This window comes from Papaver somniferum, chromosome 9 (genome assembly GCF_003573695.1).
Source record: "Papaver somniferum cultivar HN1 chromosome 9, ASM357369v1, whole genome shotgun sequence".
Lineage (NCBI taxonomy): Eukaryota > Viridiplantae > Streptophyta > Magnoliopsida > Ranunculales > Papaveraceae > Papaver > Papaver somniferum.
In genome coordinates this window covers 128,123,896-128,138,935 of record NC_039366.1, presented here as the reverse complement: position 1 = coordinate 128,138,935, position 15,040 = coordinate 128,123,896, and the positions used below count along the sequence as shown (strand labels likewise).

Genomic DNA, 15,040 nt, shown 5'->3' with positions numbered 1-15,040 from the left:
CTAGTGTCTGTAGCGGCTTAGTACGGTAAGATGTTCAAATTTGGACTAGGTACCGAGGTTTTTCTTCATTTGCGGTTTCCTCGTTAACAAAATTTCTGATGTCTATGTTGTTTCTTTTCCGCATTATATTTGTTTATATAATTGAAATATCACAGGTTGTGCGTAAGTTCAATCAATTGTCAATCCAAATTTTGGTTGTTGATTAAATTGATTGACACTTGGACATTGGTTTCTGATACCGTCCAAGTTATTTCTTATATTCAATTGGGCTCGCAAATTCCTATTTGTTTGATTGCAGATTGAATTAAGAAATTGATATACAACTCTTGGATATATTTACATTGATTGAGTCTGACTGTCTAGTTGATCCTCTTGGAATTATATTGGAGTTAGTCTATATACAGATTGCTAAGCAAAATATTGGGTGTGGTTGTTAGACCCCCGCTTTTTCAATTGGTATCAGAGCAGGCAAACACGTTTAAGACCTCATAAGTTTGTGTTTGTAGCGATCTGACTCTATGAATAGAGGTGTTATCTCTATAAACGTACCACCAGTCTTCAATGGCTCGAATTACTTATGGTGGAAAATCGCTATGTGTGACTTTCTTCAAGCGCGTGATTTTCAATCATGGGTTTACGTTGGCAATGGCTATGATCCTCCGGTTGTTACAATAGGCATTGTAACTATTCCAAAGGATATTGGTGATTATGATGCTGTCGAGATTCTTGCTACAAAGCAAAATTCTGACGGATTGAATACAATCATCCATGCCATTACCCCAGATCTTCAACACCATGTGACAACGTGCGCTTGGTCTAAAGATGCTTGGGATATCTTAGAAACCGTATTTGAAGGGAATACATGTGAAAAATAAGCTAGGCTTCAAAACCTAAATTATGAATGGTAAAACCTTCGTATGGCTGATGAAGATTCATTTGATGAGTTTAATCACAAAGTGTCTGAAATTGTTAATGCATCTTTTGCGTTGGGTAAGACTATTCCTGAAAAGGACATTGTGATGAAAATTCTCAGATCGTTGCCAGCCAGATATGATTCTAAGAAACATGACATCGTAGAAGGAAATAACCTTGATGTGCTTTCCAGAAATACTATATTTGGGAAGTTAATGATCTTTGATCATGAGCATGTATCCAAATATGGAAAGGATATTACTTTTAAAGCACAAATTAACACTAAATTACTCGATAAAAGTAAAAGTGTTGTCATCTCTAAAGATGATCCTTCTGAGACTGATTCATCAGATGAGAATCTTGACAAGTCAGTCTCTTTGATCACAAGACAGTTTTGAGATCTTCTTTTGAAGAGAAGTAAACGGTTCACTAGAGATAAACCTAAGTCATCAGTTAAACCTCATACTCGTGTTCCTCCTAAAAACAGGGATACTGACGACACTGATGACGAGGATATGCCACAGTGCTTTAAGTGTAAAGGCTTTGGTCATTTTGCAAATGAGTGTCCAAATTGTAAAAAATACACTAGAAACAAAGGCTTGTTGCAACTCTTGATGAAATGTCTGATCATTATGATTCAAATGAAGATGAGAAATCAAGTGTTGCGCTCCTTACTGAAAATATTAATTTTGATAATTATAGCAATACTCACATCAATCTTGATATTTTTTCTAGAGAAACTTCTATCTACTGGAGATTCTATTTCTAATATTTCAGCTACCACAATTTGTCTAGCAGCCTGCTCCTCTATGGTGTCTGAACCATCCTCCACTTTGAAATGTTCTTACTGTACTCTCAAGGGTTACGAACTCTCTAATTGTTTCAATTACAAGCATAAAGTAAGATATGTCAACAAACTTCAACGGAGAGCAAATCGATTAAAAAACAAGCTTAAACTTGTTCGGAAATCATGTTATGTATGTAAAATAAATCCCTCGCCGAAAAGGTTAATTTCTAAAGAACCAATTAGACCTCTCCGGAAAAGAACAAGGTCTAAGCATTCTGTGGAAAAAGTGGTTAGGAACTCTTTCCAAAAGGTTCATGGTGGACAAATCATTGTTCACCCCAACACAACTTAATTGTGTTGGTCGTGCATCTTGTCTCAAGTGCCTGATTTCAAAGAGACAAGAGTGAAGCACATTCAGGTCTTAAAAAAAAGGTAAAAGAAAAGAAAAAAAATCATTTTTTTATTTGGTTGTTTTCTTTTGTTTGTCTGGGTTCAATAAAAAATTGGTTGATCTTTTCATATCACAAATTGGTATTGAAATGGTCTTTCCTTTTTCATTAAAAGAAGGGTTAAAATCGACAATTCTACCCTCTTTAGGGATGATAATTGAGTGTACGTGAATTCTTAGTTTGTATAAAGGTTCTGTAACCCTACACTCCTTTTTCCTTCTCTAAAAAATCTTTTCATATAGAGCTTGTTCAGTGATTTCATCTCACAAACCCATTTTTATGGAGACTCCAAGCATCATGACTCCTGATGGAAAAGATGTTAATATGATTGTTAAGTCGTCAATCATGAAGGAAAAAGATAAATTGGTATCTCCCTTACCCTCAAATTTGAAAAGAAAAAGGAGGAATGTGAGAAAACCAAGGGTTGTTCCTTCAAATCTTCAGAAGTTTTCTGGTGTTCTTGAAGAGTTGAAGGAATTAAGAAAGGAGATGCAGCAAAGAAAGGCTTTTGTGTTTAGGACTCTTGAAATTCAGAAGGCCCTGGATTGGCATCAGTCAAGAAGGTTCGTTGAAATTGACTCCTATCTTCATGAACCTTATGTTCCAATGGCTGTTGACGACAAGGAATTCGGGGACGATAAAGAATTTTTCAAAGGTCTTAATGTCTAGGAAACTTCTTATGAGAATTTATTCTTGTGTCTTAAGAAGGATAACTAGGGTTTGGAATAGCCACTATTGTGAGTACACATAGATATTTCCAACGATTTTCATCTTGCAATGTTTTTAGATTTATTTATTTAAATTCTAAAGTTTATTTGGAAGATGATTTTGCAGTATTATTCTTTATGGTCTTATATATTGCAACTTTTTATGGGATATGTGTGTTTGCGTCCGTGAACTATGATTGTCCCATACATGGTCAAAAGTTAAGTTTTCATATGTCATTATGCAAATATTGATAAAAGATTAAATAAACTTTTGACGAACAAAAGTTAAGCCTATTATGTCATTATGCAAATATTGATGGAAGATATGATGAACTTTTGTTTACAAAGATTAAGTTATTATATGTCTCTATACAAATATTGATGAAAATAGAATGAATCTTTGAATATTCCGCAGTATTGGTTTTCATAATCCACATCTTTGTGTAAATATTGTGCGGCTACGTAAGTTTTCTTATGTTGAGAATTTCCGATTAAATTGATCATGAGTTCTCTTGTGGTTAATTTAATTGAGTATTTTGGATACAAATTCATGTTTCATGTGAGTATTTTGAATTTCCGATTTCTTTTCTTGTGAAAGTAAGGTCGCTCTTGTTGTTCTTTCGGGAATAACATTTTATGGGGGAGAGTTCTTATTTGAACTTGTGCTTAATTGCTATATCTTTGTGGGGAGTGTGGTTGTGGAATATTATAGGGTTTATCTTGTATCTTTATAAAATCCTTGATGAATGCATTTAGTTTCGGTTATATGGTTCTATTTTGGTCATGAAGTATCTCTATGGAAGTTTCATTAGGATCCCACTAGTTTTCGTACCTTTGCCAATTTATATTGACAAAAATGCGGAGAATTAATGTGTAGTTCGCATTACAAATACATATGGTTTACAGATCATTATGTAAGGGGGAGTGGTTTTCATGTGAGATTAAGTATTGACTAAGGGGGAGTGATACATATCACCATAGTATTGTTGTCAAAGTTGTGATACAATTAAACTTTGGTGTTGTGTAATAATACTATGACACTGCATAACAATGATTGAGAGCTATTGTTTTCTCATTGTTATAGCTACGAATCTTCAACAACTATGATGCTGAGTTGAACACATTTAGAATCATAGGAGTACTTGGAAGTGGCGAAGATTTAGAGTAATGTTAGAACCAAGGAGATCAAGCATTTGGATGAGAAACTGCAAAGTTTATTTATTTTGTAATCCATATGTATTGATATTTATGTCACTAAAATTGACAAAGGGGGAGATTGTTAGAGCACTGCTCGGTCGAGCTCGCAAGCGTTGTTATCTCAAGCATTTTTGTCAAGCTTAGTTGCCAAAACTATAAGTCTTGATTTCTAGTCTACTTATAGCGAAGTCTCGGATTAGGATAGTAAGTGTAGTTGAGCTTTAGACTCCACGGTGTTCATCAAATGAAGAGAAAGAACTACTCAAGGGAACTTGTGGAACTTCATCAACAAAAGGTATGTGGAGACTTGAACTCATCTATCACTCAAAAGTCTATCTACTTTACTCCTGTTTGAGACACAAGTCGTATTGCTATATAGACTTCAATTATACACATTTGGTATTTCGAGCCAAGTTTATGTCGCTTATCTATTTCTCTAAATATGTGTTGGTAAGCTTTCGCTTTAACCAAGTTCATATTTTATTTTTGACGAAAGTTAAAAGATGATCATGTGAAAATCGCCTTGTAACATCTTACATGATTTGTGTGAGACAGTCATTTGATGTAGACTCAGAATGTTTCATATTGATCATTCGATCACTTGAAAATTGCTTTGAAGCTAATAGTTTGTGTGAGACAACTATTGTCGTCTTCCAAGAATGTTTCAATGATTTAAACGAGGGTTTATAACATGTAACCATGATTGGATATAAACATAGTGTGTATTCACATTTGTGTAAAGTCCAAAACCGGGAACCATGGTATGCGTACCCGTACGCGTACTAGTTGGTTGTTGGAAGTCCGGAAACTAAGTATGCGTACCCGTACGCGTGCTGGCGGAAGTTCAAGTTCCGTGAATTTCTGCTGGAGTTTGAAAGAGTAATATGGTATGCGTACCCGTACGCGTACTGGCATAACCAAACTCAGTTCGGCTACTTAGGTATGCGTACCCATTTGTATACTTAAGTAGGTTATGTTCTAAAATTAGTTTTTTCATGAACTAATACATTTATATAATAAGGAATGCAGTATTTTGCAAACCGTGGCTATAATGTTCATGAAATGATTCGAGTGAATCAAAATCGATTTTGCTTCAATTGTGTCATGTGTACTCCTATGAGAATATACACAATTGAACAACTCTCTAACTAGTTTCATTTGAGTCATTTGAACTAGTTATGATAAAGATGAATAAGGTTGATATGCAAGTGCTCATACGGCTAATCATTGGTTAACTATTGTTGAACCAACTAAGTGTACACGTTTAGGTGCGGTTACCTTTATCTAAATGATGGTACATTTTATTTGTGTGTAACAAGGTAAGTTCGATCTAACGGTTGAAAGATATTAGCTTGAATCTAATCAGGTTTTCATTTAACGGTGAAATATTGAATGCTTTGTTACCAAGGTAGCATTGATTGCAAACCCTGATTTCAAGACTATATAAAGGAGAACTCTAGCAACTGAGAAACCTAATCCCCACACCTCCTATGTGATATTAGTTGCGACTAGAGTCGATTCTCCTTTAACCTTAGGTTTTTTCCAAAACCCTGTAGGTTAACAACTTGAAGACTTCATTGGGATTGTGAAGCCAGAACCAACTATTTTCTCTGTAGTTGCGTGTTCTGATCTTGCTGTTTTCTATTTTGATTGAGTATTATCTTCTTTAAGATTTGCTCGAGATTTATCTCCGATAAGCAAGATTGAAAAGTAGTCACAAACATCTTCGTCTCATCGTTTGTGATTTTATAATATCTTGTTTCGTTAATCGATTAAGATTATTGTGAGATGATTGATAATACTAGGCTGTTCTTCGGTAATATAAGTCTAGTTTATCAATTGGTTCCTGTTCACCTTGATTTATCAAAAGACGGAACAAAACTCATAGGTATATCCGTGGGAGACAGATTTATATATTCAGTAGACTTTTCTGTGAGAGACAAATTTGTTTATCAAGTCTTCGACTTTGGGTTGTAGCAACTCTTAGTTGTGGGTGAGATCGGCTAAGGGAATCAAGTGCTCAGAATCCGGCGTGGTCCAAGAGGCGTAAGGAACGCGACTGTACCTTGATCATTGTGAGATTGGTTAGAGCTCAACTACATTCCAGTCTGAAGTTAACTGGTAGTAAGCTAGTGTCTGTAGCGGCTTAATACAGTGTGGTGTTCAAATCTGGACTGGAACCGGGGTTTTTCTGCATTTGCGGTTTCCTCATTAACAAAAATTTCTGGTGTTTGTGTTATTTCTTTTCCGCATTATATTTGTTTATATACTTGAAATATCACAGGTTGTGCGTAAGTTCAATCAATTCTGAATCCAACCTTTGGTTGTTGATTAAATTGATCGACACTTGGATATTGGTTTTTGATACCGTACAAGTTATTTCTTATATTCAGTCGGGCTCGCAAATTCCTATTTGTTTGATTGCGGATTGATTGAGAAATTGAGATACAACTCTTGGATATATTTTCATTGATCGAGTCTGACTTTCTAGTTGATTCTCTTGGAATTATATTGGATTTAGTCCATACAGATTGCTAAGCGAAATATTGGGTGTATGTGTTAGACCCCCGTTTTTCAATAATCTTCTCAATCATTGTTTTGCGATAAAGTTTTTACTAAATAAATTGATAAAAAAAACTAACTTATTTTGATTTGGTTTATAATCTTTTTCGCAATTGATGGAAAGGTACCAGATAATTTTTTGATGTGGCACAATACTCGATGGGAGCGCGAGGGACGAATAAGAAGTTACCATTTGTCCTCTCTGTTAACTGTCTCTAACTAATTAACGATATGTGTGATTTTCTCAAATCTCTTAAAGCTAGTGATGAAGATTTCTTCAAAACCATTCTTGTTGAAGATTCCGTCAGCAGATAATTAGAAGACGAAGTTTTCGATGAAGATTCCACCGCCAGAGATAACAATGATGAAAAGTTCGTCGTTAGAGAACACCATTAGCGATCTAAAAACCCCACATAGCCAAAATGGCCGTTAAAGTCAAGATAAACCTTTTTAGAAGAGGAGACAAAACCACCTTAAAGGTGTAGAAACCTTACCAGTAGATCAGTAAAAAAAAAACATAAATAAACCTAAATTAAACCAACTACTAGCTAGAAAAGCAATAAAATAGCTTAATCTTGCTCGGATCAAGCCACTGCTTTGATATTAGACATCCTAAATATCTAGGTCTGATAGTAAAAATTATTGGGTGATGATACAAGAAATCTGGGTTCGAAACTCGCCAATATCATAATTCTTTATGAACAACAATTAAAAAAGGATTATAATATCATTATATTGAAATTTGTCACTCCTATAAAAAAAAAAGAAAAAAAAAAGAAAAGAAAAAAGAAACACCCAAACGTCCTTCCACTTTCAGAACTTGCAATATGGGGCTCGTTCCCTTGTTGCTTAGACGCGACAAAAAAAAAAACTCTTCCATGTTCGGTCCTCTTCAGTATGGCTATCCGCAATCTAGCGTGATATATTTAATCTCTGATCTTTAATAGCGTCGTCGAATAGTCCTCTGCCGATGTTGACACACACGTTTTTAGTACCTTGTTGTTTCACATATACCTTGTGGATACACTAGTCGGTAGGTGGTGTTATTTAATGAGCCCGGAAAAGGCCGAATACTACATAAATGTCCGTTTAAATTTATGTCGAAACAATGAAAATAAATTTTCAAAAGCCAAACCAGTAGTTATCTCTACTAGGAGGGCATCGCTAAGGACCACTTATACTAGATCCTCAACATGTGATGACAAGTGATAGGTGATGATAGCTGCATTTTTCTGGAACCCTAAATGTTTGAATTCACACACTATAACTTTCTCAAACACATAGAGATTTGCATTTTGGTTCATGGCCAGGGACCATGCTTGCCCACATACCTATTTTGGTGATAAATGGTGGGGATGAGTAAAACAGTGTGGCCGGGCCCAAGTTTGATTTCTTAATTCGAGCCTCGGTGCTTCTTTTAAGATTTCATATATTTTGTGTCTCGCTTTTTCTATGGCTCCTAACATGGGTGGTGGTATCATGGTGTGCATAACACACCAAAAAGGTCATTTGTTTATTGGAAAATTCATTCATAGAATCATAGGATAACCACTCTTGCTCTACTTTTTACCTATGATGAGCTTGGAATCAAAAAAATCATCTCCCATTAAGGAGAAAAAGAACGACTATTTCATTTTCATTTGGTAAAATCGAAGGAGGTGTATTTGCAAATGATAACTAGCAATGAGAAGATAAGTTTTATCTCAAAATCTACCATGATTAATATGGGATACTAGTCCTATTAAGGTCTGATACCGTTTCATATAGGACAAAAATATTTCATCGATCCTGACCGTTGGATCGATGAAATGGTTTCAGCCCCTAATAGAACTGGCATCCCCTTTTATAAATCGTGAAATCTACGGGTCTATGTCGACATGGTAATTTTTCATATCAAATCCGGGCGGGGACATAGCTAATCATCTAGCCTAATATATCCGAATGTACACAAATTATGTACCCAAAAACCACATATATTTTCACCTAGCAACTTAATAATCATCTGCATTGTCAAAGTAAAAAAAGAAAAAATAAAAAGAGAAAAGAAAAAAGAAAAAAGGTTGTACTAAATGTCATCGACACTGAGTAAAGCAAAAGCAAAGACCACCCAGCAACCGCAGCAGCAGCATTATAATTTCACAATTATTTCCCCACGCGACCTCCTCCTTCAATTAACAATCCAACAAGACATTTATTCCACTGTAAGTAATCCATTATCTTCGTCCTCCTCCCTAATATTAATTAATATGGATGGATCCTTTTAACTTTTGTTTGTTTTTGCTTTGTATGTGTTTTAAATGGGTCAGCTCAGCTTAATCGGGCACAAAGCACCATACAAAACCATAAGCGCATAATAGCCATTATTTTATCTAAATGTATGTAAAAAAAGTGAAATGCTTTATTCATATTTCTGTCAGAGTCAAGCCAAACACAACTCACTCTACACAGTGTACTAAGAAAAGGAAGAAAAAAGGAGTAAAGATTTTTCAGAACACCCAATTTATTGTAAATGTTATTTATGAGTCCCAGAAGAAGAAAAGAAGAAAGAAAGAAAACCCTAGCTAGGAATCAACAAACCCTTGTTCTATTTTAGAAGAGGAACGCTAGGATTTGAGTCAAAAATGGAGATTCTTGCAGTTTCAGGAACCAGGAGGAGGTATTATTATTGTTTCTTTCTAGTTGTTTCTTGTTGTTTTGTTACTTTATCTGTTGCAAAACCTTTAGCTTCATTTGCATACAAAAGATTTGATGAAAAGACCCTTAGTTTTGATACTGAAATTGGGTTGTATGGAGATGCTACGGTTGTTAATGGTTCTGTTGAAATGAATGGTAATATGGTTTGGAGTTCTGGGAAACTTGTTCATAGAAGACCCATTCGATTAGGGAACCGCAAGAGCCCGGTATCGTTCTCGTCGTACTTCTCGTTCTCGATTTCATCTGAGAATGGAGATGGACTTGCTTTTATGTTGATACCAAAGGGGTTTCCTTTGGTGAATGGAGGAGGATCGTTTGGGCTTGGAGATAAGTTGGAAAACGGTGGGAATAAAGTTGTTACTGTTGAATTTGATACACTGAAGAATGTTGAACATGGTGACCAGAATGGCAATCATGTTGGGATCGATTTGGGTAGTTTAGTTTCCGTCAAGGTTAGCAATGCTTCATCTGTCAATGTGGTTCTCAACAGTGGGAAGAAATTACACTCGTGGATCGATTACGATGCTAGCTCAAAGCGTTTAGAAGTCCGATTGTGTAATTTTAGTGAGAGCAGGCCGAATGATCCGTTAGTTTCATATCAAATTGATTTGTCAAGAATGTGGAAGGAAGAAGAAGTGTTTGTCGGCATAGGGTCTTCTAGTGGGAATTCTACTCAGACAAGTAGTGTTTATTCATGGAGCCTTAGGTTAAGGCGTGTTCCGACATGGATGCATTCTGAACCTCTGGATCCTCAAGAGTACTCAAAAGTGTATTCACACGAGAACAAGCCTCCGATTATCCATACCAGAACAGTTTGTGCTTTCAAGATTGTCACTGTACTGCTTTTCGGTGTTGGATGTGGAGCTTTGGCTGCTTCAATAATGTTGTTCTTATGGACCGTCTTTGCTAATAGGCGTGCAGCGGTTGTTCCAGCTGAATATGCTGATCACCCCGTGGAATATGGGTATGAGAAGATCAAAGTAGTTGCCGAGAAAGCCACCACTGACGCCAAGAAATGAAGGTTGTGGTGGTGATGGGGAGAGGAGGAGGTGGATGCTCTGTAAATTGTGTTGTCAACTTTATGTAAGTCCTTGTTTAAGCGTGTTCTGTGAAGTTTATTTGAAGAAACGATGTATCATATTCTCTTTAATGGAGGGTACTAATAGTTTGATCCGCTGTTTCTTAATGACTTTTAAGTAACACCTGTTTCACTATTTGTAATACTAAGAAAGCATTACAACTTCTTCTCTCATTTCTACTTCACTGTGTTAGTCTCTCAGTTGTTTTTGACACCAGATGGTGGTAAAAAAATAATATTCTAGCAGGTCTTTTATGTGCTGGGTTGCAACAGGTTTCCTTTGCCGAACTCCTTGCTTGGTGCAGACAGACTGAATAGGTGCTTCCGAGTGTGAATGGTTTGTTCTGGGTTTTCTATGAGTGCCTCAAATTAAGTTCTTAGGTTAGTCTGTTGGATACATTCATCAATTCAGAAAGACAAAGCTAGCCTCAAATCAAGCTCTTAGACTTTGTTATATCATTTATTGTTGTCCAAATGATCCAGCTACTCAGCCTAGTAAAGTAACTTCACAACTCCGCTGCTTGGCTCTTGCCTTGGCAAACAGATACTTTACTTCCTTCTCAGACTCACCAACCCATAAATTATCCAGTTACAGTTCCATAACATCAAGAGAAGTTCAGCCCCACTGATGCTACTTCATGTGCTAGTAATTTCTTAATGCAACCTGGAGGACCAAACATCAGACCACCTCTCCATAGGCAGATGCCAATTCATAACTGGATGCTTTAGCGAGCATTCTACTACTTCCACCGACATCTCTCCTCGCAATAGGAACCTGCGACCATAGCAGGTGTCACACCTGCAAATGCACCTTGCAGATTTTCTGCGCAAGTGTAACCTGGCAGCACAATGGCTCAGTGAATCAAGCTTCACCCACTCGTACTTCAGACTTATAAGATTGCACCAATGCAAACATCCAACTCTACAGTTCCAAGTCTTTAGCCTTCTTTCTTCTTCTCTTTACTCCTCAAATGTTTACCATAAAGCATTCAAACAATGCCATACATACACTAACACAATCAGCCAACCAAAAACACTTAGAACATGACACAATCAACTCATTTTATGGCATCAAAGGGAAGATATACAAAACTTGCCCACTTAGAGACTTGTACAGACTTGTTCCTCTTGAACCAAACATTAACCTTAAAAAAAAACTCTCTCAATTTGAGTCTCACAATCTCCTATGTAAGCCTGCTGATTTTCCCATGTCTTAGTACTATTTATACAGCAGCTTTACTGGCCAAAAACCATGCACACCAGCTGCACACGCATGGGACAACCATCTGTCCATAAAGCAGTTCCATAACCGCCAATAACTGTGCCAACTTGGCCAGTTTCCTTATAAACTCGAGCCAACATCCAACACATGTTCTCAAGCTGTTATGAACACTCTCACATGCTTATAAACTTGCTTTATAACCGTTCTATCTTGTCTCACACCTTTGGCACGCTTGGGAAGCCAATAACCAACTCCTAACCGTCACTTAAGCCATATTGCACCACTGTTGCGCTTTACTGAACTTGGCCTTGATCCAATGCATGGCCATCTTGGCCCTGCAGTCTTCTTGGCCTAAGCCAATGTACAACTATCTTTGCGCTACAACCATCTCGGCCATTCCTTTAGCTCATTCTTGTTATTCGTGCATCATGGTTTATGGGTAAAAACTGTTTCTGCTGGTTTTGGTAAATTTGGGTGTGTGGATGAGAAACGAGCCTAAACCTAAAACAAATGCACTGCACAGGAGTACTTTAGATTCGAGAGATCAATCTGTACAATCCTGCCCTAAACCAAGAAATAGTCGTTCCAGTCTTGCTTCGGTCACAAAGTGAAGGAGAAGGGTTGGTCTTATGGAGGGAAGCGAAGAAGGTGTTGAGACCATAATGGTTAATTCTGAAGGTGTGGCTATTTTATGACTTGTATCAGAATATGGAACTAGCTTGCGGAATGTAAGCTATCATTTCTTTGATGTTTTCTGGATACTGTGTTGTTGTTCTAACCAAAACTTGTTGTTTTGTTGAAATAGGTAAAACCTATTTATACAAGTCATATTAAACGCACCCTGATCTCGTAGAAAGTGGGAGTGATTGAGTGATGGAGAAGTGGGATCATGTGTAAATGCCAAAGACCACGTTCCCACTATGAAGGCAACTGGTTAGTTTACGCCCACTACTTTTTGCCGCCACTAACTGCCCTGCTTTCTGACACTTTCTTATAATGAGCATGTTGCACGCCGCACGCTGCAAACCGCCAGACCAATACCCTGATGAGCATCCCCCAGTTTGTGACATATTTGATGTCTCGAGCATTTTCGTGGAAAATGTGTAGCAGATTGCTGAACGAGTCCTGTATGTAAGACTTAGCTATTCTGATTAATTGTATGCCAACTAAGTAGCAGATAGCCATGTGTGGCAAGTCAAAGTCAAGAGACTTGCCGCAAAAAATAGCATGTGATGCTATTAGGCTTGTCTTGGTTGGTCGCCTAAAACTTGTCGCAGGCCTGTCAATTTTGTGGCGAATTTGGACGGCTGAGATTGTGGCCTGTGAGAAAGGGTGGACGTTGATTATGGCCACATTCCATTGGCATATGATAATAGCAAAGTGGCGTCATTGGCATATGCCGATGGTATGATGTCATATTTAACGCATGCCAGTGGCATAGTGGCGCCTGGCGTAGCCGTGGAAGCTATTTTGGCATATTGGTGTTAGACCCAAATATGGCTCCGGCAACATTGGCTCCTGTTGATATATCAAACTTTAGGCCTTAAGAGAATTTCTTGACTTGGTTGGCGTGGCAACTTTAGCTAAATTAGGGTTTGGCATATCGAAACCCTAATTAGCGCGTGCGGCATGGCCGCGACACGGTGGCGTTTTCATGCAATCGGTGCCATGGACACACTAAAGGAATTATGGCGGGCCATAATATGGGAATAACCACAGGCGCAAGGATGGCCACGGGTGATTATAGTATGGCGCCGTTTTTAGGGTTTGTTGGGTCCCACATGGCTCGTGGCATGTTGTGGGGCCGAAAGTGGCGTAATTTGGGCCACGAATGGAAATTAGGGTTTCAGCTAATGCCACTAAAGCAAAGTCGTGTTTTTGATTAAAATACCCTAATTGGAATTTGTCATGGCGTTGGTCACGAACATGAGGTGGGTTAGCACGTAGGCGCACTATTTATGACACGTTGACACGTTCGGCATGCTACTGCGGCAAAGTGGCACGTTTGGCAAGTTACTGCGACAAGTGGCACATTTGGAATGTTTGGCATGCGAATTAGCACATTGGCGCGGCATGGTATGTTTGGCATGCCATTAGCACGCTGGAGCGGAATGGCGTGTTTGGCATGCCATTAGCATCGACATGGCATGTTGGTGCGGCATAGCATGTTTGGCATGCCATTGGCACGCTGGAGCGGAATGTCACGTTTGGCATGCACGTTTGACATGCCACTAGTATGTTGGCGCGGTTTTGGAAAGCCAATTTGGCATTGTGACCATCTGGCGCAATTTTGCCTCTTTTAATACTGTGGCAGGATTATAGCGACCAGTGCATGTAGCGGATTTAAAGCGACCTGATTGGTCGATGGAAAATAGGCCCGACAAGTATGGGCCCAGCCACAACTCATGTGCGTGTGGCGGGTTTAAGGCGACCTGATTGGTCGACGGAAAACAGGGGTCGGTCGAGTGACTTGGGGTGTGGCCATTTGCAGTGGCGACGGCTGGCCTATGGCATGGCCACACCTCCCTTTGTTGCTGCTCCTATTCCGCGGCTCCTTTTATTCCTTGTTTTCTGATTTTGGGTAGGATTTTGCACCTACTAATCCATGACGGATTAATTGACTATTTCGCCTAGGCTTAATTTCGACCGACGAGGTCTAATATACTGCGCAGGGCGCAAAACCCCTAATTTTTGCAAATTAGTAAGGGTAATATCTGAATCTTGTAAATTATCACATAATTGATTGAATTCTATGTATTGACACAGAGTTATTTAAGTTTATTGCCAGAGAGCAGTATGCTTTCCAATTGAGTACTTTTATGCAAGGACCTTAACCTTAATACTTGGAGATTCGTGCTACTCTGCTGCGAGCGAACACGAATTGTTACGCCATATCAATATTAGGGGTTCAACCGGGGAACATAGCACAGAAAGCATTCAAAGAAACTTATATTAATTGAATAATACAGGCAAGGTGCCAAAATTTACAGAATACCTGGGATTGTTGCTACATACACCATTCTAGATAAATTTCATGCGGATATATTGAGTTGCTCAATAAATGCGCTAGTGGAGAGGTTGAACACTCATCACTTTTACATGGATCTGCCTCTTTGCGGAGTGACGGCATATTAAACGCAAGGTTTTACAATTTTAACCCTAAACTAAAAACCACCATCAACAATCATATGCTTCACTTAGCCAACTTGTTCGACAATAGCAATGTCACTCTTGCATTACTAACTTGTTTGCACTATCCAAGGTTTGGCCAGTCTTGAATTAATGAATAGGCCAACTCTTGGCCTATTCAACTCTCTTGCATCATCATCTTTGATTTTGGGACAACTCAATTCTGTGTATATGCATCAATGTCAACATTGCATGTTGCATTTGTCAACTTGGCATTGCTTTGCATTTCCCTCAATGAAGCTT

At 38.1% G+C, this 15,040-nt stretch overlaps 1 protein-coding gene across 1 annotated transcript; it reads left to right on the top strand.

The window, feature by feature from the left end:
- Window positions 1–8,975: 8,975 nt before the first annotated feature.
- Window positions 8,976–10,566, top strand: LOC113312476 (L-type lectin-domain containing receptor kinase VIII.2-like). The gene has a single exon (XM_026561226.1). It carries the CDS (start codon window positions 9,236–9,238, stop codon window positions 10,325–10,327), a length of 1,092 nt encoding a protein of 363 aa, XP_026417011.1. The 5' UTR covers window positions 8,976–9,235; the 3' UTR covers window positions 10,328–10,566.
- The last annotated feature ends 4,474 nt before the right edge of the window (window positions 10,567–15,040 follow it).